This window comes from Antechinus flavipes, chromosome 5, assembly GCF_016432865.1.
Source record: "Antechinus flavipes isolate AdamAnt ecotype Samford, QLD, Australia chromosome 5, AdamAnt_v2, whole genome shotgun sequence".
NCBI classification, from domain to species: Eukaryota; Metazoa; Chordata; class Mammalia; order Dasyuromorphia; family Dasyuridae; genus Antechinus; species Antechinus flavipes.
In genome coordinates, this window is record NC_067402.1 from 222,302,863 (window position 1) to 222,329,017 (window position 26,155).

A 26,155-nucleotide genomic window follows, 5' to 3' on the forward strand; every position below is an offset into this window, starting at 1 on the left:
AGAAGTACCTCTTTTATCCTCTCTGTAGCCAACTCCTATCCCAAAGCCCCAAATATAAGGCTCTTGGAACAATTGTTTTCCTTGAGTCATCTCACCTGTGTCCTTGTGTCATCTCAAAAGCACAATTATACATGCCAATGAGTACCCTCCGATCCTCAATCCGGGACAGCAGCAAAATAACTGAGGTGTAAGTCACAATTAGATCAAGGTAGCTCCTAGTAAAGTCGAAGTTGAGGTTCTATAAAGGAAGAAAGTGGGGGAGGGTTGCAAATCAGACAGGTCATTAATTTGAATCTTCCCACTTCCCTATTCCTAGCAAATACAACTTGTGTTGATGGATCTAACTGGTGAGCTTTTCTGTGTGGGATCAACCCTTATTGATCAGGAGAATGTAAAAGCATAATAAAGAAAGCAGAGATTGTGGTAAATAGGAAAGGATATAAGTAGAAGTTAGGAGAGGAACCATGGAGCAAGGAGAAAGCATGAGATAGAAAAAAAAGCAAAACAATAAGAAAACATTCAAAGAACAAGGGAGATTTCTGTACTTGTTTAAATAAATTCCATCAAAAGCATGCTTAACTCGTAAATATATGTTAAATGGTCATTATCTTGAGTCCTTTAGGTAACAGAATTGTAGTCTCAGGAAAATACAAATGAAGATAAGACTTTCCAGACTTTTAGTCCAACTTTCTCCTCTTACAAATGAGGTAGCTGAGATCCAGGGACATTCAATAGCTTACCCAAAGTCACACAGAAAGTATCAAAGATACAATTTGAACTCAGGTCCTCTGTCTCCTAAGGAAATGCTTCCTTCCCCCTGCCCCCATACCATTTTTATCGCCCTAAATATCCATTGAATCCAATGATTCAATATCCATTGAAATTGGTTTCATTGAATTCCTAGTACCCTTTCCTCAAACTTTCTTGTTTCCCCTCAACCCTCATGATGGGTGTTCTTTCAAAGACTAGTCCCGAAAATCTAAAGGAGAGGACACAGCAGGCCTTACGATGTCAAAATGGCACTGGCAGGCATCAATGGTGTTGAGAAGCTCATATACATGATCCTAAGGAGAGATATCAAGACAGAAGCAGATGTAAAATGGGAAAGTATGGAAGAGGAAATATAGCAATTTATTTTCAAATTACATGTAAAGTTAGTTTTCAACATTCATTTTTGTAAGACTTTTGAGTTCCAAACTTTCTTCCCTCCTCTTGCCTCCTCCCTCCCCAAGACACCAAGCAATTTGATATAGGTTATATGTGTACAATCATTTAAAACATATTTCCATATTAGTCATATGAAAATCATTAGTCATTAGTCATGTGAAAGAAAAATCAGAACAAAAGAGGAAAATCACGAGAAAGAAAAAACCAAAAAAGGATAAAAATAGTATGCTTTGATCTACATTTGGCGAGACCCTCAGTAACTGGTTGGCAGAGAGGGACTGGAGCACCGATGGAATTGCTCCCTGGGGCAAGCAGGTAAGGACACTAATAGAGATCAGTTTAGCCTCGTGGTCCCACCCTCTGTGGAGGTCCCATCTCTGAGGAGGACCCAGCTTGCATATCCGGTTGGAAATCCAAATTGTGTCGAACCCCTGAGGTTAAATTTCCCCTATAAATTTTTCCATGGCTCACACCATCTTTGCTGACACTCTGCCTAGGGCCATCTTTCTCCTCACCCTACCTCCATGAACACAGAATCTCTCCTCTGAATCCCCCCAACATCCCTCATGAGGTTTTTCTCCTTGGTATGGCTAACTCTTTTAGGGTGCTAAATCCCTTATAGAGTTAGTCCACCAAACAATGATATAATCCCTTTCCCTTGCTAACCCCCTTTTGAGATCAGTCTCCTAACTCCTTTGTGAATTTAGCCTACCAGTCAATGCTACATTCCCACCTCATAGCATGTTCCCTTTAATAGCATCTTCTTCCTGATTAATAAAGTTCCATTAGAAAACTTGTTTTTTACCTTGTTGATTGTTACTTTTAAAAATATCTTTCCTTAAGGGACCTGTATGTGCCAAAATGTTTGTAGCAGCCCTGTTTGTAGTGGCTAGAAACTGGAAAATGAATGGATGCCCATCAATTGGAGAATGGCTGGGTAAATTGTGGTATATGAATGTTATGGAATATTATTGCTCTGTAAGGAATGACCAGCAGGATGAATACAGAGAGGCTTGGAGAGACCTACATGGACTGATGCTAAGTGAGATGAGCAGAACCAGGAGATCATTATACACTTCGACAACGATACTGTATGAGGATGTATTCTGATGGAAGTGGATTTCTATGACAAAGAGACCTGAGTTTCAATGGATAAATGATGGACAGAGACAGCTATACCCAGAGAAGGAACACTGGGAAACGAATGTGAACTATTTGCATTTTTGATTTTCTTCCCGAGTTATTTTTACCTTCTGAATCCAATTCTCCCTGTGCAACAGGAGAACTGTTCGGTTCTGCAAATATGTATTATATCTAGGATATACTGCAACATACTTAACATATATAGTACTGCTTGCCATCTTGGGGGGGGGGGTGGAGGGAGGGAGGGGAAAAAAACGAAACATAAGCGAGTGCAAGGGATAATGTTGTAAAAAATTACCCTGGCATAGATTCTGTCAATACAAAGTTATTATTAAATAAAATAAAATTTAAATTAAAAATCTTTCCTTGCCAACTCCTGTGTGTTAATTCACATAATAAATAATACTCCTTTATATATATATATATATATATATATATATATATATATATATATATATATAATACTCCTTTATATTTGTGATGAATGCCTATAACATAACTTCTTTGTCTCAAATTGAATTTCCATTATGCTATTTTATATAATATTCTTATTACAATTTTATTGCTCTCTTGAATCTATTTCATATTTGTCACTCCTAGTACCTATATTATAAATATTCCATCCTCACCTGGATGAAAATGTGGTCTATAAAAGGACTAATTACTTCATATTCTAACATTAGCTTTTCCAAAATGTGACCAGAACATACTTTGGTGTTAGCTAGACATTGCTCCCTTATTTCAAGTAAAATTAAAATGAATTCTTAAAATTATGTTTTGATTAAAGTTGCTATAACTCTCTAATGAATTTATCATGTAGTATTTTATTTTATAACAATTTATACTAATAGACTGGAAGCTTCATGAGGGAAGTAACTAGGTCTTTTCTAAGCTTTTTATTTCTCCAGTGCCTTGGAGTGGTCTATACATAATAAATATGTGTTTGATAAATGACCATTATATTGGGAAAGACTACCCACGGCGTTCAAGTCAATTTCTATAATGACAGAACAGTAGAAATTTTCTGTATAATGGGTTACTACTAAAGAACTGACCACATTCATCTATGATCCTCTGCTCCCTCCTCCCAAATTATGCCTATTGGCCCACATGCCATTAAGGAAATGTCATATTGTCTTTGAAGAAAGTCCAATCCTTGAACCAAGCCATTTACTTCCCTAAAGTAAATTCCTTTTTTAGACACTATTAAGGGCCACAGGCATAGAATCAAAGTTTAGCTTTAAAAAGGGACAATAACAATCTTCTCATCTTTCCTGAATCCCTCTTTATTCCAGTGCTTTCCCTCTGTTAATTATTTCTGGGTTATTCTATATATAACTTGCTTTGTATATATTTCTGTGTTGTCTCCCCCCATTAGATTATAATCTCTTTGAGGATAGGGACTGTCTTTTACTTTTTTCTGTATCCCCATGTTCAGCACAGTGTCTGGCAAATGTTTATTGATTGGTTAACTGATCCAAGCCCTTCATTTTAAAAAATATGAACTATGGGGATATATGGGAAACCAAGGTCCATAGTAGTCAAGGTATTTGGCTAAGATGAAGCTGTACAGATGAAATTAAAGTGAATTAGCAAAATCATATATTTGATATGATTGATAGAATGCTTTAACAATTGTAATATTATGCTTTGGAGTTATTGTGGAGCAGTTGCTGAGGCTTGTGGATCCCTTCTACCTAGTAAATGCTTTCAATTCAAGTTTTCAATACAGTAACACTGGTCTCTTTTCCAGTGTTTTCTATCTCCTTTACTAAACTTCTTATCACTCCACTTCCCTTGTGATTAGTCCTCGAGGATTTTCCAGTTTCAGTTCCTAGGGAAGACAACAGAGGTCATAGTCCCTGACTACATTGTCTTTTAGATAAACCTAATTCTAGTACCAAAGGTACATTGTTAAAATGAGGATGGATTTAATCTCAAACACTTTAGATTAACAACCTTCTGGGAAAGAGAAAGGATACCAGAGTCCCTATCCAGTAACTCAAGAATAGAAAAGAATTAAAGGCTATTCACCCGAAATTCCATGACGTCCACAAATGATTGGTAATAGCTGGTGAGGAATCTGACAATCTCTGTTTTGTCCCGATGAACAGGTCCTAAATGTTGCTGGGAAGAATAACAACAGAACAAAAAAAAGAATTGTACTCAACCAACAGCAAGAAAGGTTAGATATAAAGAACTTCCTAACAGATGTTAAAATATGACTAAAGGGAAATGTGTTCCTTTTTGGACAATCTTGCACAGGGGAAATAGTCTAAAAAAACTCTCAGTGTGGTCCTGCTTAGACTCAAAAGACTACATGAAATGATTTATTCTTTTAATGACACTATTATCTTTCCTACTGCAGAAATCAATGATTCTATGGCAACACCAGAAAATTTATAATAAATAGAAAGAAAAAGATTTCATTGGATGGGAAAAGAGGAAAAATGGGAACTTTCCAAGTCTTGGCTTTGCAGTTCTTTCTGCAAATAAAAAAATAGCAACTTACATGTATGTAGAATTTTTTGTTAAACAAAGTGCTTTCTGTGAACAGATAACACAATGTATTAAGTTCTGGGTCTGAAGTCTGGAAGACCTGAATTCAAATGCAGCCTCAGACATTTACTTGCTGTATGACCTTAATCAAATCATTTATTTCTGTTTGCCTCCAGTTTCTTGGACTATAAAAAAAAAAGTAGGGACCTACCTCCCAAGATTGTTGTAAGGATCAAATGAGATAATATTTGCTAAGTGATTAGCTTAATAGGCACTAAGTCAACATTAGTTATTTTATTTGTTATCATTATCATCATCAACAACCCTGATATTTCATATATCCATTCTATAGATGAGGAAACTGAGACTCAAATTAAAGCCACTTGCAAAGGGCAGAGCCAAGCTGGTGAAAAAAGGCAGGAATTCTCTTGAGTTTTCCCCAAACCCCTCCAAACAACTTTAAATAATGTCTCAAAATAAATTCTGAAACAACAGAACCCACATAAGGACAGGGTAAAATAATAGTCCAATCCAAGACAACTTAGAAAGTCAGCAGGAAAGGTCTGTTATACTAGAGTTAAGAGTGGACCACAGGCCCTACACCTCAGCAAAGCAGCAAGACTGAATCAATGAACACATGTGTCTACAGACAGTAAACATGTCGGACAAATAGTCAAAAGGAGATTACAGGAGTCCCTCTGTTGTCACCAGGGGCATAACACTTTTGCTTTGCCCATATCTGAATCTGGGTCCCAGTTCCTGGTCTCAGTCCCAGCATGAGGAGGGGCACACCAGAGGTTTGCAGCTGCAGGAGGGTTAGGACCTTAGTCATAGTTCTAGGGTGGAAAAGAGTGTTTGTGGTTACTCACAGACCAGAACGCAGGCCAGAAGGGTAGTAATAAGCATACCTCTCTGTAGCTCATACCACCTTGGCCAACAAAAGTCCCAGGACAAGTGCACTTGGTCTTTGTTTTGGTCCTGGATTGCTTCAGAACAAATGAAAATAGCAATTGTTTTGGCCAGAAACCCTTTAGGTCTCCCCTTCTCAGACTGATTTCCTTTTTATTTCTGTAATTTTTGACTAGATTTAAAAAGAAAAAGGAAAGAAAGAAAGGCTATTCTTTGCCTCATTTCTTTCTTACCCAACCTTAATCACTGAATGGATAGACAGTTGCTTCAGTCAACCAGTGGATGGACAGATGCCCAGCTTTACTGGGACTTGTAAAAGACCAAGATCTTTCACTGCATCCAGGACAATCTCCAGTTGTCTTAATCTATATGTGGCCATTGGACCCAGATGGATCTAGAAGAGAAATTGAGGCTGGGGTCCTTATATAATCTTCCTTCCCTCAAATCCAAATGGTATCAGCTCCCTGTTGTCATGGTTGTCTTCAAAAATGAAGTTCAAACATCAAATACCTTAGAAGAACTGAAAATGTACAAGTTTCCAGAATTACCTCCGAAAACAGATGCACAAAAGACCGGAAGCTTGGGGTGGTGCTCCCTCCACTTTGGAAGCAGAGGTCCCCTTTAGCATAGAGTAAAAAGTCAAGCAATAGGCTGGAAAAATGAGCAAGCAACAGAACAATATTCTGAATAAAGAAAGATGCTATGGTGACAGGGAAAATCAAAACACAAACTCAGAAGAATACAACAAAATCAAAATTTCTACATCAAAAGCATCACAGAAAAATCTAAATTGGTCTTAGGTTCTAGGAGAATTCAAAAAGGGTTTTTTTTTTTTTAATCAAGTTAAGAAAGGTAGAAAGAAACATGGGAAGAGAATTAGGAGCGATACAAGAAAATCATGAAAAAAGAATCAACAGCTTGATAAAGCAGACACATAAAAAATACTGAAGAAAAATAGCACTTTAAAAAACAGAATAGGTCAAATGGGTAAAGAGGCACAAAAATCCAATGAAGAAGAAAATGCCTTATAAAGCAGAACTAGCCAAATGAAAAAAAAAAATTATCCAAAAATTCACTGAAGAAAATAATTCCTTAAAAATTAGAATTGGACAAGTGAGAATCAATAACTTTATGAGACATCAAAAAACAATCAAACAAAATCAAAAAGAATGAAAAAATAAATGTGAAATATTTCACTGGAAAAACAACTGATCTGGAAAATACAAAAGAAATAATTTTAAGAATTATTGGAGTGCCTGAAAATCATGATAAAAAAAAAAAAAAGCCCAAACATCATTCAACAAATCATCAAGGAGACCTATCATGAATACAACAGAAATGGAAAGGATCCACTGCTCACCTCCCGGAAAAGATCCCAAAAGGAAAACTTCCAGGAATATTATAGTCAAATTCCAGAGCCCTCAGGTCAAGAAGAAAAAGTATTGTGAGCAAGCCAAAAAAGAAACAATTCAAATATCAGGGAGCCAATGTCAGGATAACACAAAATTGAAAATTCCACATTAAAGGATCAGAAGGCTTAAAAAATAATATTCCAGAGGACAAAAGAATTAGGATTACAACCAAGAATCACCTACCCAGCAAAACTGAGTATAATCCTCCTAGGAGAAAAGTGGCTATTCAATGAAATAGAGTACTTTCAAGCATTCTTGATGAAAAGATTAGAATTGAATAAAAAATTTTACTTTCGAATACAAGATTTAAGAGAAACATAAAAACAGGAAAGAGAAATAAGGGACTGAATAAGGTTAAACTGTTTTATATTCCTACATAAGAAAATAATCATTGTAACTCCTAAAAATTTTCTCATTATTAGAACAATTCAAAAGAAGAGAAAGAGAAAGGAGAGGGAAGAAGGGAGGGGGGGAAGGGGAATGCAGGTGTGAGTTGAATGTTATAGAATAATTATCTAGAAAAACAAAATTAAATGATGAAAAAAGGAAATACACTGGGAAAACAGGAAAAAAAATTAAAATTAAGCAAATTATCTGACATAAAAGAAACATGAAAGAGCTTTTACAGTGGAGAGGAATACAGGAAGAAATGGAAGGAGGAATACATGTACCTTATTCTTATTGGAATTGGTTCAAAGAGGGAATAACACACATACTCAGTTGGGTAAAGAAATCTTGCAATGTAGGAAATTAGAAGGGGAGAGGAATAAGAAAAGAGGGGGAAAGATAAGAGAAAGGAGTAAGGGTGGGACTTCAGAAAGAAAGGTGGACTAGGGGAAGTAAAAGTCAGAAACAAGATACTTTAAAAAATGGACAGAGCAAAAGGAGAGAGAGTAGGATAAACGGGGAAAATAAGATGGAAGAAAACACATAGTAATCATAATTGAAAAAAAAAATTACAACCAGAGCCATTCCTCAATTAATAAATGCTCAAAGCATATGAACAGGCAGTTTTCCTTTGAAGTAATCAAAGCTATCTATAATCATATGGAAAAATGCTCTACACATCCCTATTGACTAAAGAAATGCAAATTAAAACAACTCTGAGCTATTACTCCACACTTATCAGATTGGCTAATATGATAGGAAAGGAAAATGACAAATGTTGGAAGGGATGTGGGAAAAATGACAAATTAATGCACTGTTGGTGAAGTACTATACTGATTCAACCATTTTAGAGATCAGTTTAGAACTATGCACAATGAGCTATAAAATTATGCATACCCTTTGACTAAGAAATACTACTACTAGGTTCATGTCCCAAAGAGATAAAAAACAAAAAGGAAAAGGATCTATATGTACCAATATTTATAGTAGTTTTTTTTAGTGAGGGCAAAGAATTGGAAATTGAGGGGATGTTCATCATTTGGGGAAAGATTAAACAAGTTGTATATGATTGTGATGAATACTATTGTGCTACATAAAATGAAAAGCAGAATATCTTCAGAAAAAAACCTATAAAGATTACCCAAAGTGATACAAATTGAAATAAACATAACCAGGGCTACGTTGTACACAGAAACAGCAATATTATTGAGTGATCAACTGTGAATGACTTAGTTATTTTTAGCAATACAATGATTCAAAACAATTTTGAAGGATTTATGATTTTTAAAATGTGATACACCTCTAGAAATAAAAATATCGCATATGTATAATCTATATCAAATATCAAATTGCCTTCTCAATGAGGGGGAGGGGAGGATATAATTTGGAACTAAAAAAGTTTTTAAACAAGTGTTAAAATTGTTTTTACATGTAATTGGGGGGGAATAAAATATAATTTAAAAAAAGAAAAAGAAAAAAGTCTCTTGTCCATAGTCAAATTGCTAATCAGTCAGTGTAAGGATTCTACCCAAGGTATATTTTTATTATCTCAAGCTGTGCTGGGAAAAAAACCGGGGATTGATGAGAAAGGAGCTCAATAAAGTTAGAAGTAAGCCTAAGTAAGAAGTAAGTGAGAAAGTGAACCTAGGAAGTTACAGCAATCAAATAAAAATCTGTTAAGCTGATCTAGTTTTCTTCTTCTTAACATGGGTCTGTAAACATAAAAAAATTACATTTTTTCTAATAACTATATTTTAGTATATTTGATTTCTTTTATAATTTATGAATTTTATGTTATACATTTAAAAACAGTTCTCAGGTGGGGTCCATAAGTTTCACCTGACTGAGTACCCAAGGGATCCACTTACGCAACAATGGTCAGGAACTCAAGCTCTAAGAAAGTATTTTCACTATCCTTGCGTAGGGAAGGGACTGCTTGGCCAGTTGAGGTTTCCAGCCTTACATTCTCAGAATGAATATTCAGAACTTATAAAGTCATAACCATAAGACAAATCAAATCAAAGAAAATAATTAGATGATTCAGTGGGGTGGTGGTCAACAATAATCACCTAGCTCACAGTGTTGCAGTGAAGCAAAAATGAGAAATGTGTTTATATAAATGCTAGCTACTGCTATAATTTTCAGTTTCCCACCTCCTATTTAGGGAAGGTTAGTTGGAGAAGGAGGGTCTAGTTTATCCCGGGGTTTATCTCATGGTCAGTGTGGGGGGTTCACTTTATTTGTATGCATGTTTGTTATAAGGAATTTTTCTTTTCTTTCTTTTTCCAGGGTGGAGGGTGATAAATAAATCTTCCAGGGAGAGAAGTTAAGTGCTTATTAACTGAAAAAAATGTAATTTAAAATTAAAGAGGAAAGGCAGAGGCAGGCTTCTCACCGTGCTGCTTCGGACATCAACGTTGGGAAATTTCTTGCTGATATACTTGACAGATGATTCCATAGACTTTTCCAAGAGAAAAGGTGGCTTGGATTTAGGGTCTGAACAAGTCTGGGTAGAAGAAAACAGAGAGGATCGATATCTGCCCTCTGACCAGCTAGAAGAAGCATCACTCTACTTGTCTCATTGATCCCTCTTGTCCCACTTTAGGAAGAAGAGTTCTGAGAATTACTTCTTTCCGACTGGCATCAGAGGGCTAGCTAAGCCAGCTGGCCACATAAACATCAGAAAATGGGAGGAACCCAAAGTTAAGGACTTCTCTCTGCTTGGCCCAGCACAAAGAGGAAGCTAAGCTAAATAACACCCCTAACCAAGGCCGGAAAGAGCAAGTAAAGCAGTCGGCCTGCTTGGGAAGCCTACATCTAAAATGGATTTGGGGGAAGGTTCAGTAATACAGCTCGATTTCCATAAGGCCAGCTCCTCCACAAGGAACACTGTGGGAGACATGGGTCAGAAACCGATTTATGGACAATTTTAGTATAATAAGAGCAAAATGCATAAAACTCTTCCCTCCTTTTCTCTCTCTTCGCTGGGCCATCTTTCACCCCTTTTGTTGTACTTAGTATCTATGTAAATTCATTGCTTCTATGTTTGGGTATATCTATGGATATATCTATCTCAAAAGAGGAATATCTTTCCTTTCCCTACCAGATATTAGGTTCTCCCTTCCCCCCAGGGTTTTGTCTGTGATAAGACTGGTTCAAATCTTTTCTTCTTGTTTCTACCCTAGCAAAAAACCAGATTCTCACTATGGTACCAATCATAAAATTATAATAAATCTAGAAGGCCGGGGCCATCTAGTCAAAGCTCTTCTTCTTTTGATGAAGAATTACACACACACACACACACACACACACACACACACACACACACGACTTCATGGAAATTAAGTGATTTTTCCCAAGGTCACTGGTTAGTAATTGAGACAGGATTATTAACACGGACCATCTGACTCCAGAGTTAATAGGGAACTGTACACCACGGTACTTCTCCCAACGATCAGTGATGAGACTGAGGAAAGAGAGAAGTAGAGAAGGAGCCCACCCATCTGCCTCCCCCACTCAACAATGCTAGAGGATCTGATCTCCTTCAGACCTTTAAATGTGGCTAGAGACAAGGAAAATGAGCAAAAAGCAAGGGTTGGTACAGGAGAATAAGCACTAACCGCTGAACTTGAGGCCTCAGAAAAACAGACTTCCCGATAGTCTTATGTGGGCTGAGAACAGTAGGTCCCACTTACCTTCTTGATGTTATAAATGCGAATAAGAACCCCACGCCCTCGGTCATTCAGAATAGTGAGCTTCTCAGTCAACTTATGCTGGTAGCAGGAGGCCATCGACATTATGACTTGAGCTAGGGGGGAATCTCTCACTGTAAACCCGGATCAGTAGAGGCACCCAAAGGCTCAGAGCGGGGAGAAGTGGCCTGTTTGGCGAATCTCTTCCTGCTGCCCGGTGATTGGCTCCAGGGGTAAAAAGCTGTCATAGTTCACAAAGTCTGAGAGCTTTCTCCTGCTTCCTTTTTATAAATTCAGTCTCTCTCCCCCCTGCCCCCGCCCCAGACTTCCCCTTTTGGGCCTCTGCATTTGCTTGGGGTGGGGAGAAAACTCACATAAAACAAAATACAAAACTCTTGCCTGTCATTCCAAGTCTAGTCCCAGTCTACCTCACCAGTTATAACTGCCTCTACTACCCTACAGATATTGTCTATTCTGACATATTTACTATTTCTACCACACTCCCACTTAACCTGATCTTTCAACTAAAATGTCCTCCCTCTGTGGCCTCCCACCCCTAAACACACACAGTTCTCTCTATCCATCTGAAAGATACCCATTCTCGCTCTCCTAGGCCTGCATCAAACAAACTAATCCAGCTTCCTCTAAATAGTTCCAACATTTTTGTTTAGCTCTTATTACTCTCTTCTGGTTTTCCACTTATTTATCAGACTATGTTTTCTCAGGTTACTTTGCTAGAGCTTAATCCAGGTTATAGCCACTAAATGAGAATGTCTTCCCAAGGCTTTCTTCCTTCTATATTGTTTCACTTGATAATCTTATCAGCTTTCATGGACTCGATTATTATCTCTGTACAGATGATTCCCAGATGGCCATATCCAATCCTCAGTTCTCTCCTGAGCTCTAGTCCTGCATGCCCAGCTGTCTACTGAATTTTTCCAACTGGATGTCTTTTAGATATCTTCTAAACTCATTATGTCCAAAATTGATCTCATCATCCACTCTCTCCCAAACTCTCCCTTCTTCCAAATTTCCTATTACAACAAGGGTTCCAACCCCCTCCCAGTCACCTAGTTTCCCAATTTCAATATCATTCTCATTCTCATTTAAGACAATGTATCAATCAGTTGCCATCTTGTCCATTCTTCCTTCTTTTTTCCTTTTGGAGGCAATTTGGGTTTAAGTCACATGCCCAAGGTCATACTGCTTGTAAGTGTCTGAGGTCAGATTTGAATTCAGGTCCATTTGACTCCAGGGTGGTAACCACTGTACCATCTAGCCAGCCTATCCTTTCTTCTTCTGAGACATCTGTCCCCTACTCTCGCCACTCATATAGCAACTACCTTAATTTATCACCTCTCAGTTGAATTATTGTCATAGCTTTCTAAAAGGGTTCCAAGTCTCATCCCATTCCAATCCATTCTCCACACAGCTGTCAAAATAATTTTCCTGAATCATGCATCTGACTATGCCATTCAATAAACTCCAATAGCTCCCTATTACCCCTAGGATCAAATAGAAAATCTGTTTGGTTTTAAAGGCTCTTCACAACCTCATTTCTTTCTTTCTTTCTTTTTTAGTTTTCTTACACATTAAATCCTTCCATGCCCTTTACAACCCATCTAGACTTGCCAACTTGCTGTAGTTTTCCCAAGACCTTCTATCTAGCATATGGTACCATTGTTCTCTATCCCCCAGACTCAATGAACTTTTTTTCCTCCTCACCTCTACTTCCTAGATTCCCTAGCTTCCTCCAAGAAGGAAGCTCAAATCCTATCTTCAGAAGGAGGTCTTTCCTGATCACTCCAATGCTTTCTATCTACCCCATTAAAATCTGACTTCCTTGCCTTGAGGACTAGGGCTATGTTTTTGCATTTCTTCATATTTTCAGACATTACTTGACACATAATGAGTACTTAATAAGTGTTTGCTCATTCCTGTTAAGAAATAACAAATTATAAGCAAAAGGAAGTTACATAAATTGTCCCTCATAGCCATTAGCTAGTTTTGCCCTTTTTTCTTCCTTCTTTCTTTTTATATTTCTTTCTTTTTTTAAAGAGAAGATACTATATATGTGGGCAGATAGGTGGTGCAGTGGATGAGAACCTGGGGTCAGTTAGATTCAGCTTTCCAAGTTCAAATCTGGCCTCAGATACTTACTGTGTGACCTTGGGCAAGTCCTGAACCGTGATTGCCTCAATTTGCCTATTTTCTAAATGAACTAGAGAAGGAAATGGCAGACCACTTACACATCTTTGCCAAGAAAATTCCAAATAGCATCATGAAGAGTCCGACAGGACTGAACTGGCAACTATGTGTGAAGCAGATGGATTTTCTTGAGATACTTAAACAAAGAAATAGTTATTTCATTCCCTGATTTTCCTAAGAAGTATTATTTGGTTGTTGTTGTTCTGAAAGGGAAAGAAAGAAATAGGGCTTAGGTAAAATTAGGAAATAGACCAGATTTGTTTTCAGTTTTACCTTCCCTAGGCTCAAGGGATTAATTCTCTTTGGGAGAGTAAGGAGGAGAGGGGACTCATTCACACTAGGTTGTTAGGAATTTAATGTGTTTCCCTCCCAAGAGAATTCAGTCTTTAAAAGAGAAGTATGGAAAGAGCAATGCATAGTAATGGAAAAAAGTCAGGCACAAATGAAGAATAGTCTTTCTTTAGTTGGAAAAAGAGGAGGGGATAAGAAGGTAAGGAAGAGTCTTGGTGACTTTTTCATAAGTTTATTGTTGTGATCTTAGGAGGCTATAGGATTGGGAAAATCACGGGATCAGGTGGAGAGCATACCATCAGAAAGAATGGAATCACCTGCTATCTCAGGCAGGCCTGGGGAGAAACTAAGAGAGAGCACACCCTGAATTGGATTGGAGATATTTCATTGGTTTTCTCCAGAATAAGGGCCAGGATAAAAGGAGGGCCAAGGAACTCTTAAATTATGAAGTGAATAGCAACACTGATGTTAGCCTCTTTTATTTAAGGTGAGTGGGGACTTTTTTAGTAGATTTTAGAATGCCTTTAACTATATATTTTTTCAAGCTCTTCCCTGGCCCAGCTTTCTATAGGCTTAGTTTCTACTCTGAATAGTCTCATTATCTTGGCCTCTTTCTGTCTTGCTTTCTCTCACCCCTGTCTTTTCACTTTACTATATTGTCAAGACCCAGAGTAGTCCTGCCTTCTTTCCTGAGTCCTATATATATGTCCTATGATTTAGTCTATAACATCTAGCTTCACAGGTAATTTATCATGTTTCCTTCTTGTGTTTCATCTCTAATTAGAGGTTAACCTTCTTGAGGGCAGGGACTGTCTGTATACTCCTGGCTCCTGTGCAATATGCTGAACATGATGTGGGTGAACTGTGAAACTGTGTCCCCTTTAATTTGTAAAATAAACACTCTGAAATTGTGTCCCCTTTGATCTGGAAAAGAAGGTAGATTGGGGAGAAGGCACATTTTCCAGACAAACCTTTTCCTAAAATAAGCAGCATCATTCAATTGGAAATCTCAGGCAAATCGCCCCGCATTGGTCTTTGGGTAGCCAGATTCCCATTCAGGAAACTCTTAAATTCTGAAAAAAAAAAACTCTTCAAAGTGATTTTCATTCAATTGGGAGATCTTGGTCCTATAATCAACTCAAACTGCCCACCCACCAAGATCTGCTCATAAAATAGGTTTCTGTTAACTCATTCTTTGCAAATCTCCTTGTTAAGAGATTTGTCTGCTAAGAGAGTTTTTAAATGAAAAATAAAACTTCCTTATTTGTATAGACTTTGGGGTTCAAGAATTTTTTTGCATTTGGACCTGTGGCTCTGAGCAGAGGAGATATGTCCCACTTCCCACACAGTTTCAAATACATATTGGGGATTTTAATGATGTTTATCTTCTGAATGTTTTTTAAAAAGAACCCTTAATTCTCAGGGGTTCTTAACCTGAGGTATGTTAACTTTTATTTCAATGTAATTGATTTCCTTTTTAATCTTATGTATCTTATATATTTATATGATTCTGAGTAATAGACTTCCATAGACTTTACTAGACTGCAAAAGTGGTTAGTGTCACAAAATTAAACTTGAGACAAGCTAGAAAAGCCTTTCTTGTGAGAGTTGTAAAGTCAAACCTCTGATCATCAAGTGATAAATCGTGGATTCTGTGATCAAGTCGGAGCAGTTAAGGTAGAATTGAGGTCAAGACTATTTTTCATTCCACTGAAGGGCAGTTAAATTTCCTCATTGTTCCATAATCTGCCTATCTCCTACTGTCTTGCAGAAGGATTTTAATACATGAGTGACCCCTCCTCTTGAATTCTTGACAATCAAGGTAGACTACTTCAACAATTTGATGAGTTCTTAATTAGTGGGAGTGGATATGGCTGGCAGAAAGATGTAATAGCAATAACTAGCATTTCTAAAGACTTGGAAAGCACTTTCAGTTGTATTAAATCATTTCTTTACAAGGTTACTCACCTTTAAGGAGTTCTCAAGTAAGCAAACTCAAGCTCCTCCATTCAGCATAATTAAGAGACAATCAGTTGGAGAATTATCCCCAGTCTAGTACTCACTCTCAGACCTAAAAAAAATTATTTGATCACTAGAACTTGTTTTAAGGATGAACAGATTTCTTCTCCACCCCCCCCCCACTTTTAGCAACTTTTTCTTTTTTCTTTCTTTCTTTTTTTTTTTTTTTTTTTAAAGAAAAACTACCCTTTCCCCCAAAGCACATTTGCTATGATTCACAAATTATCTTCAAGTCTTGGAGAGAGTTTGCTTCTTTAGTGAAAATTGAATTTGTAGAGGGAGTTACTAGGTTAAAATTCTAGCTCTTACCTTTAAGTCCACAGCCTGGTTGTCATCTTTCTCTGGGCCTCTTTTTCCTCCCCCTATAAAATAACACTATGTTGTTATAGTCTGACAACTAACTGGAGTTAGCACAGGTTCCTATAACTGATAACAAGATTTAATAGTGTTCTAGAATACTTAGTAAACCTGTCTCACTGTTTTTCAGAGGTCCAACTATCTTTATGTGAAGCACACAGTTCCTGGCTCTAATCTAATCATTAAAATTCGAAGGAAGCTTTTGAACAGGGGCACTGACTTGTGACAGTGCTTCCTAAGAGGCACCTGTGCCTAAATCCCTGGACTTAATCACTTAGGTGGCAGATGTGCCTTCAGGCATTTGACAACCTATCTCTATGCCCTCTGCCAGTGCCCCAGGCATGAGAGAGAGCAGATCCGGAATAAACTCGACCTCCTCCCTTCCCACCATTCATGCCTAGTTTTCTTGATCTGTATTTTCAACAATCCTGGCCTGCAGCTGTTGCCTGGGTAACTTGGGAGTCCTTGAAGTAAGAGTGGCAGCTAACATTTGGGCTCCCCAGACAGCACGTGCTTCCACTCTCCAAGTGGCTGCTCTGAGGAACAATTTTCTCTCCTAACTAACAGAGATCTAAGGTTGGAAGGCTTCTCTGAAGACAGAACTGTGAGGGGGGAAGGTTAGAGGGCCAGTTGACCTCCCGGGGCTTAGTTCAGCTAAGAACCTACCTCCTTTCTAGACTCTGTTGTTAACAAATGCCCAGGATTCTACCAATGTGCCACACTTTTGAGACTAATCTACCCAGGCTGTGAATTTGAATGGGAAGTTGCTCTTTTAGAACGTCTTTAAAGCAGTCCTGTTTTTTGTTTTTTAGCAGTGAGCATCTCTTGTAGGAGTGAAAGGAGGCAGTAAAGTTGTAAGGCATTCTTTTCTCCATTATATTATAAGCTCCTTGAAACTTTTTTTTTTTTTTTTTTTGCTTTTGCCTATGTCTCTTTGCCTCTTTTTTTTTGTAACCTGAGAGGTTGGCACAATTTCTGGTACAAAGAAGGCACTTCAGAAATGCTTGTTAATTGATAGGGCAACGAAGAAATTTGAGTTTCTCAGTCCTGGCTTGCCCCATCTTAAACAGGACATAGCAGAGGTCTCTTATTCCAGTAAGGGACTTATTTTTTTCTCTTCTCCATGATAACACACACATTAAATACTTACTAAATGTTGGCATTTATTAGGTATTTATCAAATGTTATAGTTCTTGTTGGGGTGAGAGAGGATGAGAAGGGATACACCTTACCTGCAGATAAGATGCCCAGTACTTCACTCTAAAAGCCCAAATCTTATTGGTTCCCAGAAACCTATAAACACAAGTCTAACTTGTAGGAAGACTTACTGAGTAGAAGCATGTGTCTTCAAGCTTCAGAGACAGAATCCCTTTCCCCAGGGATTCTTAAAGTAGCGGCTTCAGGCGTTTAAAGCCTTTCCTAGAAATAGAATAGGAGGAAACCTATCTTATCCACTTCTATTTTGAGAAAAAAAGCATTGTCAAGATTGTTAGTCTTATGTGTTGGCTTCTTTCTTCTGTGTTTTGCTTATGTATAGTTCCTGCTGCCCAGGTATCATGGATTCAGACGGCAAAATACAGTGCCCTTATGACCCAAGCCATTTCATATCAGAACATCGAATGCAGTATCACCTTGCACAATGCAAAATAGTGAGTATTTCTATTGTATCTCGTTAAATCCTAAAATATAAGGACTAGGAAGATAAAAGAAAAAGGGGTGGGGGACAGTTTGCATAGGAAAAGGGATAGTAAGAACTTCTATAATGCCCCCTTTAACAATAGGGCTTTCTTTTCTTCAGAAAAACCCAAAGAAGGCAAAAGAAATGGCTAGCTGTAAATACAATGCTCGTCATGTGGTCCCACGTGAAAACCTCCAAAAACATGAGGCTACCTGTCAAAACAAAATCGGTAAGAATGATGCTATTGTATCTTCATGGTATTTCATGTGATTACAGGGAAAAAAAGACCTTTTGGCTGGGGGGACAAAAAAAACTCATTCACTTTCCTAACACAAAGTTCAAAGTTAAATTGAGCATTGAGAACCACAATTTCCCTTTAATTTAAATACTTAAATTAAAAAAAAAAAAATGAAAAGTCTAACTTAAAAATGATACATTAACGGAAGGAAATTTAACCCTGCTAAGTGGTGTCTAGTCTGTCTTAATTTTCAAATCCTTCTAATGCTTTGAAATTTCTTCCCTCAGATTTTGATTAGAATGGACTGCAAGCAGCTCAAACACAAATTTATAAAGGTCAAAGTGGGCCACAGGTAAGCAAAGAAAAGCTGGCTGAGATTAGTTTCAAGATATGGTTCTAACCCCCTGCTTCTTGTTTTAAATTTAATGGGATTTATTTGGGATGAAAATAAGTTGATCAGAAAAGAAACATACTTGGTGTTTGCCTGTAGCAAGTTCAACTGGCTTTGTCAGGGAAGAATTCAAACCATCTGAGTCATTCTCTGGTCAATATCAAACGCTTCCCCTATCAAATCTCATCCAGAGCTAGGAAATAAATCTGCAGATGAAATCCTGCCTCGGTAGCTTAATAGCAGCATGATGATCACATGAAATAATATTTGTCTCTAGAATTTTTCAAATAATGGCTACCTATACAAGCGTTAGTGGTTTTTGCTTGTTTAATTCAGAAAATGGGTACTAGAGTACCTCTCAAGTCCTTATTAGCCCTTAATCTAGAATCTTATGGTGAAACTAGTATCTGAAACTCTCTTAAATAATTTGAGAGAAAAGAATCACCAGCCCTAAATGTATTCTTTTTTTAGATTTAGATATGCCTGAGGTGAAATTTCTTCTTTGGAAATATCGTAGGGGATATCTCAAGAAAGCATTATGCGTTTTATCCAGTGTTGGGCTCCTTTCCCTTTGAAGAATTATAGAAAGAATTATATAAACTATAAGAACTTAATTATAAACTAAGAACTATAAAAACGATGGCCTAAGACAGTGAGATCAGATTGGCTCCCTCTCTAACTTAGTATAGAGGTTTTGTCTTTTGTTTTTATAATCCCATTCATTTTATTCTATCACTTTCCTCCTGCCCAAATGAGTCTTCCCTGGCAACAGATATATAAGAAAAATCAAATGGGGAACTTTTCCCAAAGACAACCTTTTGGGACTCTGGCACTTAAGATCCAAAGATAAAGCATTGTCACTTCTTTTTCACCCTTCCCTCTATTCTCCTTCTACACAACAAATCCCAACCCAAATAATAAATCATAATGAAACTATTTTCACTTTCTAGTTTTAAAAATAACATTTTCCTAGTCTCTCGTTCTCCAGTGATAAGTGGAGAACTGAAGAACCAAGAGTGCAAACCATAAGCCTCTAAAAAAACTCACCAACCTTTAAAAGGTTTGTCTTCAATCCCAAAAGTACAGTAACATTGTGGAAGCATGGCTTTAGGTCAAAATGAATCTTTGACAGTTATCTTAAATATGACTAATTGAACCAAAATTTTTAATGGAAGCATGTATAGAATTCCAAAAGTCATCTCTCTGTTCCAGGATTATACAAAGTTAATGAAGCTCAATACCATGTATATAGTATCTGAGAGAAGGTTTTAAGTGTTTCACATATGAACACACAGTAGTTTATCCCTATTCTATTTGTTAGATTTAAGATTTGTTAGACCAAAGTCCAAAAGGTTGTCTTTGGGGAAAAGCTCCCCATTTGAGTTTTTTCCCTTTATCTCTTCTGCCAGCAAAGAGTCATTTGGGCAGGAGGAAAGCAATAAACTAAGACATGAATGGAATTATAAAAGCAAAAGACAATAAGCTTTTTATTATTTAAAAAAAAAAAACACAAAACAACCTTAAATTCTGCCATTCTGAAGATTTCTTCCTGTTATGAAGACTAAATCTTAAATTTTAAATGTTAATTATTAGGTCAGGTTGGGATTATTCAAAATGACAAAATGCCTATCCAGATCTTCAATAAGAATCTGCTTTTTGGTATGTGTGAAGGTATAATTCATGGTGAGAAGTCTATAGAGCTTAACAGTAGCTATACATAGTTGGTTGATTTGAGAAGTATGCACCTAATATTTTCATTTCTCTATACCTATAGGGAAAAGCTGCCAGATGAAGAATCAATAGAAGGCTTAAATTTTTAACATTGACTTTTAAACTCTAGATTGCCAAGTTTTTAAGTGATTAACTATTTTTTTAATTGTCACTGATACTTTTTTTAACACTTAATAAATGTTTTTATATACCTCACTGTCAACAATAAGTCCTGTGTATTATATCCTGCCATCAAATTAACCTCTTTTCACAAGCATTCTTAACACCCTAAATCTTCAAGATCCCATTTTATCTGTAAGTTCAATGTCTGATTGTGTGACTTATTTTAAGACCTAGTAAAGAGACAGACTAGTCTTTAAGACTATTGTAAGAAATTGTGATTAACTGCCTTTGGCTCAACCAACCTATGAGGAGGACTTTTTGTTTGTTTGTTTTTGAAGGTAATGTAATAGATAAATTGCCCAGGGTCACATAGCTAGTAGGTTTTAATTCTGGTCCTCCTGATTCTAGGGTTGGTGCTCTATCTACTGTGCCACGAAAGCTTCCACATACTTTTTTTTTTTTTTTTTTAATTTAAGAGAAGATTCTTTGAGTAACCAAGTAGCCAAATTCTAAGCAGAGAACAAACTAAGCAGAGTTAAGTAACTTTACAAGCCAAATTTGGCTGTTACTTTCTGAATCACTGACCATCTGCTACAACTTTTCCAGTGCTTTATATTTGCTATTACTAATACTATATTATTCTATCTGCAAGATACTAAGCCAAGTTCTTGGGTTTTAGCAAAAAAAAAAAAAAATTGATATTTCTGGGCATATCCTGTCTCTAAAATATTTTATTAATATGTCTCAACCTTTTTTTTTTTTTTTTTTAACTTTTCCCATCTAAATTTTAACTCAAATTCTGAGATTATAGAGTCCAAATTCTGCCTCTTTCAAAGCCTTCCCTTCCCAATCCATAGTTCCAGAAACCTTCAAAATTTAAATGTGGTAGCTAATTCTAGCTCTTACAACCAAATATCTCTCTTCTTGGGTTAAACCGAGATCTGCTGTCTTGTAATTCTTAAATATTGGTGCTAGTTTTCAACTCAAATGATAGATTATATTTACTTTATGTAATCAATCCAATTCTGAGCAAGGCTTCTTAAATTTTTTTTCCAGTCTCAACCCCTTTTCACCAGAAAAATTTTTATGACTCTGGGTACCAAGGAATAAAAAGGTATATAAAGCAAACATTTGCTGATAATAAATCATAATTTTGCAACCCCCACATTCAGTTACCAGGACCCCATATGGAGTTGTAACCCATAGTTTAAGAAGCTAACATCTAAAGCTCCTACCCACCTTTCCTAAACTCAGTATCCTTTGTTCCTTCCAGTGAAAACCATAGCATGTGGTTCTAAGTCCCCTTTCCATATAGATCCTCTCCTTTAGCAGCATACCTCTTGATATGGTCTGACTACCGTGACTTAGTTTAATATGAGTCAAACATGAGGAATTTGCTATATATATATATCTGAAATCTTGGAATGAGGTTAGTTTTAATTTATAAATGCAAAAGTTTCAAGATTGGAGAACTTCTACAAAATGATTTGGAACCAGAGAAACAGTCTCCTTCAGGGTTGCTCTGAGAATGAAGACCATCCCAAAAAGTATAAAAGAAGACATTCTGGGATGGCAGGGGCCATGACTAGTTGTACTGACCCATGTCTTGCCCCTGGACTCTGATGACTTTGCACAATTCTGCCTCACTTAAATCCAATTCATTTGCAAATCACATCATCACCTTCCTGATGTCATTGGTCTTAAAGAAGGAAGGACAAACAGCATCCAGGGATCAGACAACTTATTTGAGAGACATCTGGAACTCAAAATGTGCTGACGAAATAAATGGACATTGGGAGTTGTTAATAGACTACTACGAAAAGACTAGATGTACATTACTGCATTGCTCTGGCTTTTGTTTCATGTTATTTATATTTAAATTTGTTTTCTTGGTTACCTTGGTGATGAGTAAATCTGCCTTCTCAAAATTATTCCATTGTGAGTCTCTAAATAGTTTGATCTGTAACTTGATATGTAATCCTGATTTTATATATATGTATGTATATATATGAAAAACCTTATAGATTTGGCTCAAAGATAAGTGGTCTATGATGGGAGGCTGCCCACTCCCCATAAATCAAAAGGGGGAAAATTGAGGGAATTGGACAGCAAGTGGTAAATTGTGTGAATTAAGCTGGCTGAGTTCCCTTTCTATTTAATTATAAGCCTAATCCAAATCCTGTCTTGTGAGAAATTTATTCAGTTGTGTAAACTGGGAAAAAATCTTATTGCATTGTTTGAACTTATCTCTGCATTGCTGGGAAACTGGGCCCACTTTTGCCTACTGTTTAGAGACCCTTAACTAAGAATCAAGGTTATACTGACCAGAAACTCAGATCCAAAGATTCATGCGAGAAGTTTTCTCACTACGATATATCTCATATGTTTTATCTGAAAATTGGCCCCACGTTGATCAGTTATTGTTTCCATGGTCCTTTGGTTTATAAACACTAGAGTGGACACTTCCTTTTCTGATTTCAGGGAATTGCACCTATTCACTCTCCCCCTTCCAACTTGTAAAGTCCCTAATCTTTCATCCAATTAGAAATTAGACAACCAAATGTCCATTTAGTTAATTGGCCTTATTTGATTGTTTTCAATGTATAAAAGTCTGTTTTCCTCTGTATTCTGGGTCAAAGCCTAAACTGAGGTAGTCTAGTCTTAGTTTGATGGGCAGTTGCTCAATAAATCAATATGTTCAGATTAAACTTTTGTTTTCCTCAGTCATTTCAACTTTGACCTTTACCATTAGAGTGGTAAACCTCAAACTGTGTGCCGTGCTTTTATCTACCACTCTATAATCCAATGGCTATTCAATATGATTTTTTTTTCCCTATTCCACCTCTATGGAGATCAGCTGCCTTCTCCATTACCTGCCAAAGTTACTAATATCCAAATCCAGTTTCCTAGATATAAACTGTAATATTTTTTGTATATCATCTTGTTACCTTGGTTACCTATCTGTAAATGTAAATGTAGCTTGTGAGATCAGATTTGGGTTTGGTTTTTTTTTTTTTTTTTTTTTGGTGGCCCTGTCATGATGTAAACAAAAATCCATGCATCTTTTTCACATACATTGCTATTAACCCAGGTTATTGTCATTCCTTGCATAGCTCTGTCTTGTATAATTTCCTTTTTTTTTTAAACCAAATTGGAAATTTATCTGTATTGTTTCTTTTGTTAGATTTAGTCCAGTTTTTCCACCTTTCTATTAACTGAAATTTCGAAAAGACTCCTAATTTGATGGCATATTGCTCTAGATATCTTATTCTTAACACAATAGGGGCTGAAGACTGAACAATAACATTAGACATCACCCTACTTTGATGCTGATGTCTTATTTAATGCCCCAGGCCTAATCATTTAGCCAGTTAAAAATCTGCTACATAATTCATAGCTATATAGTAATTACACAGAGGCAGAATGAAAGGCAGCACACTTGTGTTCATATTTTCCCTCAGACAATTTATTTCACTTCTCTGGACAGCTCTTTAAGTTATAAGCTGCAGAGGTGTCTGCTACCTGCATTGGCAGGAAGTATTTCCTCAAGTGGGAGTTCCCTATATGGATGACATCATAGGTTCAGGTTCTATTTCTAAAGTAATTAAGCTTTTTAGAATGAAAATAAGCTGTTTTTTCTATTTTGCTCCAGAATTTTTCCCCATTACAAAGGGTATTCCACAGCTTCAGGTCACCCACAAAACATTACTACATGTAATGATTTCATCAATATTTTTCAAGCCTAAAAAAGTATATGGTGGCCAAAATAGTTTGGGAAAATTCTTATTCAATTATGTAAATTATCAAGAAGTTTTTTTGCATGAGCAAAATCAATGCAATTGGAATTAGAAAGGTGGCTAATTAAAAAATTTTTGACAGCAAATACCTCTGGTAAAATTTATCTGTTATGCACTATACATAAGGAATTAACAGAAACATATCAGTATATATATATATTCCAAAGCGGAAGACAGCATCAATATGAACAGATACATACAAGATACATCCAGAGTAGGTGAAAGTAAGCCTAGAAGGGAAAGCACTAATAAATTATATGTGGGAGTGTTACAGCCAGACTAAAAAAGGATTCATGCTATGTCCAAAAAGTTATCAAACTGTGCGTATCCTTTGATCCAGCAGTGCTACTACTTGGCTTATATCCCAAAGAAATCTTAAAGAAGGGAAAGGGACCTGTATGTGCCAAAATGTTTGTGGCAGCCCTTTTCGTAATGGCCAGAAACTGGAAACTAAGTGGATGCCCATCAATTGGAGAATGGCTGAATAAATTGTGGTATATGAATATTATGTAATGTTGTTCTATAAGAAATGACCAACAAGATGATTTCAGAAAGGCCTGGAGAAACTTACATGAACTGATGCTGAGTGAAATGAGCAGGACCAGGAGATCATTTATACTTCAACAACAATACTATATGATGATCAATTCTGTTGGATGTGGCCATCCTCAGCAATGAGATGAACCAAATCAGTTCCAATAGAGCAGTAATGAACTGAACCAGCTACACCCACTCAAAGAACTCTGGGAGATGACTATGAACCATTACATGGAATTCCCAATCCCTATATTTTTGTCCCGCGTGCATTTTTGATTTCCTTCACAGGCTAATTGTACATTATTTCAAAGTCTGATTCTTCTTGTGCAGCAAAATAAATGTATGGACATGTATACATATATTGTATTTAACATATACTTTAACACATATAACATGTATTGGTCAACCTGCCATCTGGGGGAGGAGAGAGGGGAAAGGAAGGGAAAAATTGTAACAAAAGGTTTTGCAATTGTTAATGCTGTAAAATTATATATCTTGTAGATAAAAAGCTCTAATAAAATAAATAAGAAGGATTCATGTGGAAGGGAACATTTGAAATGAGTTTTGAAGGAAGCCAAGGAGTCTAGGCACCTACCTAAAGTAGATAAAATATCATGTGTAAAAAAAGTTCATATTTGATTTTAGAGGAAATAGGGAGCCACTGAAATTTATTGACTAAGGTGGTGACATGGTCAAACCTATGCTTTAAAAAATCACTTTGGTAACTATGTGGAGAATGTTATAGTGGGGAAAACTTAGACAACAGAGATCAGCCAGGAGTCTAGGAGAGAGGTAATAAAGGCCTAAACTACAGAAATTGTTGGGTGCCTTCCAACAGGAGTGGATATACAAGAAGTTCGGGAAGTAGGGAAGAGATGTAAGGGCAGAAGTGACAAGATCTGGCAACTGATTGGATATGTGGAATGAATGAGAGTCAAGGGGTAAAGATGACACCAAAATTGTAAACCTGGGTGATTGGAAGTATCCTGTAGATATTAAAGGTTAAAAGAGGTCTGTTTGGGGGGGGGGGGGGAAGATGATGAATTTTGCTTTGTACCAATTGAGTTTTGAGATGCATATGGATTTCCACATCCACTTGAAATGTCCAATAGAGAACTATTGATACAGGACTGTGACTAAAAAAAAGACGAGTTAGGATTATAAATTTGGGAATTATTAGCATAGATAATTCAACTCATGGGAACTGATGAGACCAGTCAGTTAACAAGCATTTATTAAGCTCTTACTGTACAACAGGTAACTAACAAGTAAAAGAATAAAGAGAATATAGAGAGATCACTAGTATGAAGTCAACATGAATGGCAGGCTAAAATGTTTTGACTTTCTAGAAAAGTATAGGTTTCATTTGAGGAGCCAGAGTTTCTGTTTCAGTTCTGCTCTTTGTATAGTCATCCTAATATTCATCTTCAAAATCAAAATGTTTTGCCACTTAGATTTTATTTTTTTTTTATTTCATTAAAAAATGTCTTGGGGCAGCTAGATGGTGCAGGGGATAGTGCAGCAGCCCTGAAGTCAGGAGGATTTGAATTCAAATGCACTATCAGACACTTAACACTTACTAGCTGTGTGATCCTGG

General features: G+C 36.7%; 1 protein-coding gene and 1 long non-coding RNA gene across 4 annotated transcripts in view; one reads left to right on the forward strand and one right to left on the reverse strand.

The window, feature by feature from the left end:
• Nucleotides 1-11,445, reverse strand: part of NCKAP1L (NCK associated protein 1 like) — a 54,545-nt gene extending 43,100 nt beyond the window's left edge. Inside the window, exons 1-5 of one of the 2 annotated variants that reach the window (XM_052000567.1) lie at nt 11,213-11,445; nt 9,913-10,023; nt 4,345-4,437; nt 1,008-1,064; nt 96-238 (exon numbers count right to left, since the gene is read on the reverse strand). In XM_052000567.1, the coding sequence (XP_051856527.1) occupies nt 96-238; nt 1,008-1,064; nt 4,345-4,437; nt 9,913-10,023; nt 11,213-11,314 (506 nt within the window). In that variant the 5' untranslated portion in view covers nt 11,315-11,445. The remainder of the gene's footprint in view (nt 1-95; nt 239-1,007; nt 1,065-4,344; nt 4,438-9,912; nt 10,024-11,212) is intronic. The other variant, XM_052000568.1, reaches the window with a different exon arrangement.
• A 2,634-nt stretch (nt 11,446-14,079) lies between these two features.
• Nucleotides 14,080-20,330, forward strand: LOC127564328 (uncharacterized). 2 transcript variants are annotated; one of them, XR_007954233.1, is made up of 5 exons: nt 14,080-14,195; nt 17,622-17,733; nt 17,883-17,991; nt 18,288-18,352; nt 20,166-20,330. It is a non-coding gene; the product is annotated as an uncharacterized LOC127564328 (long non-coding RNA). The 2 variants fall into 2 exon arrangements; XR_007954234.1 differs by having other exon boundaries at nt 14,122-14,195; nt 17,636-17,733.
• The last annotated feature ends 5,825 nt before the right edge of the window (nt 20,331-26,155 follow it).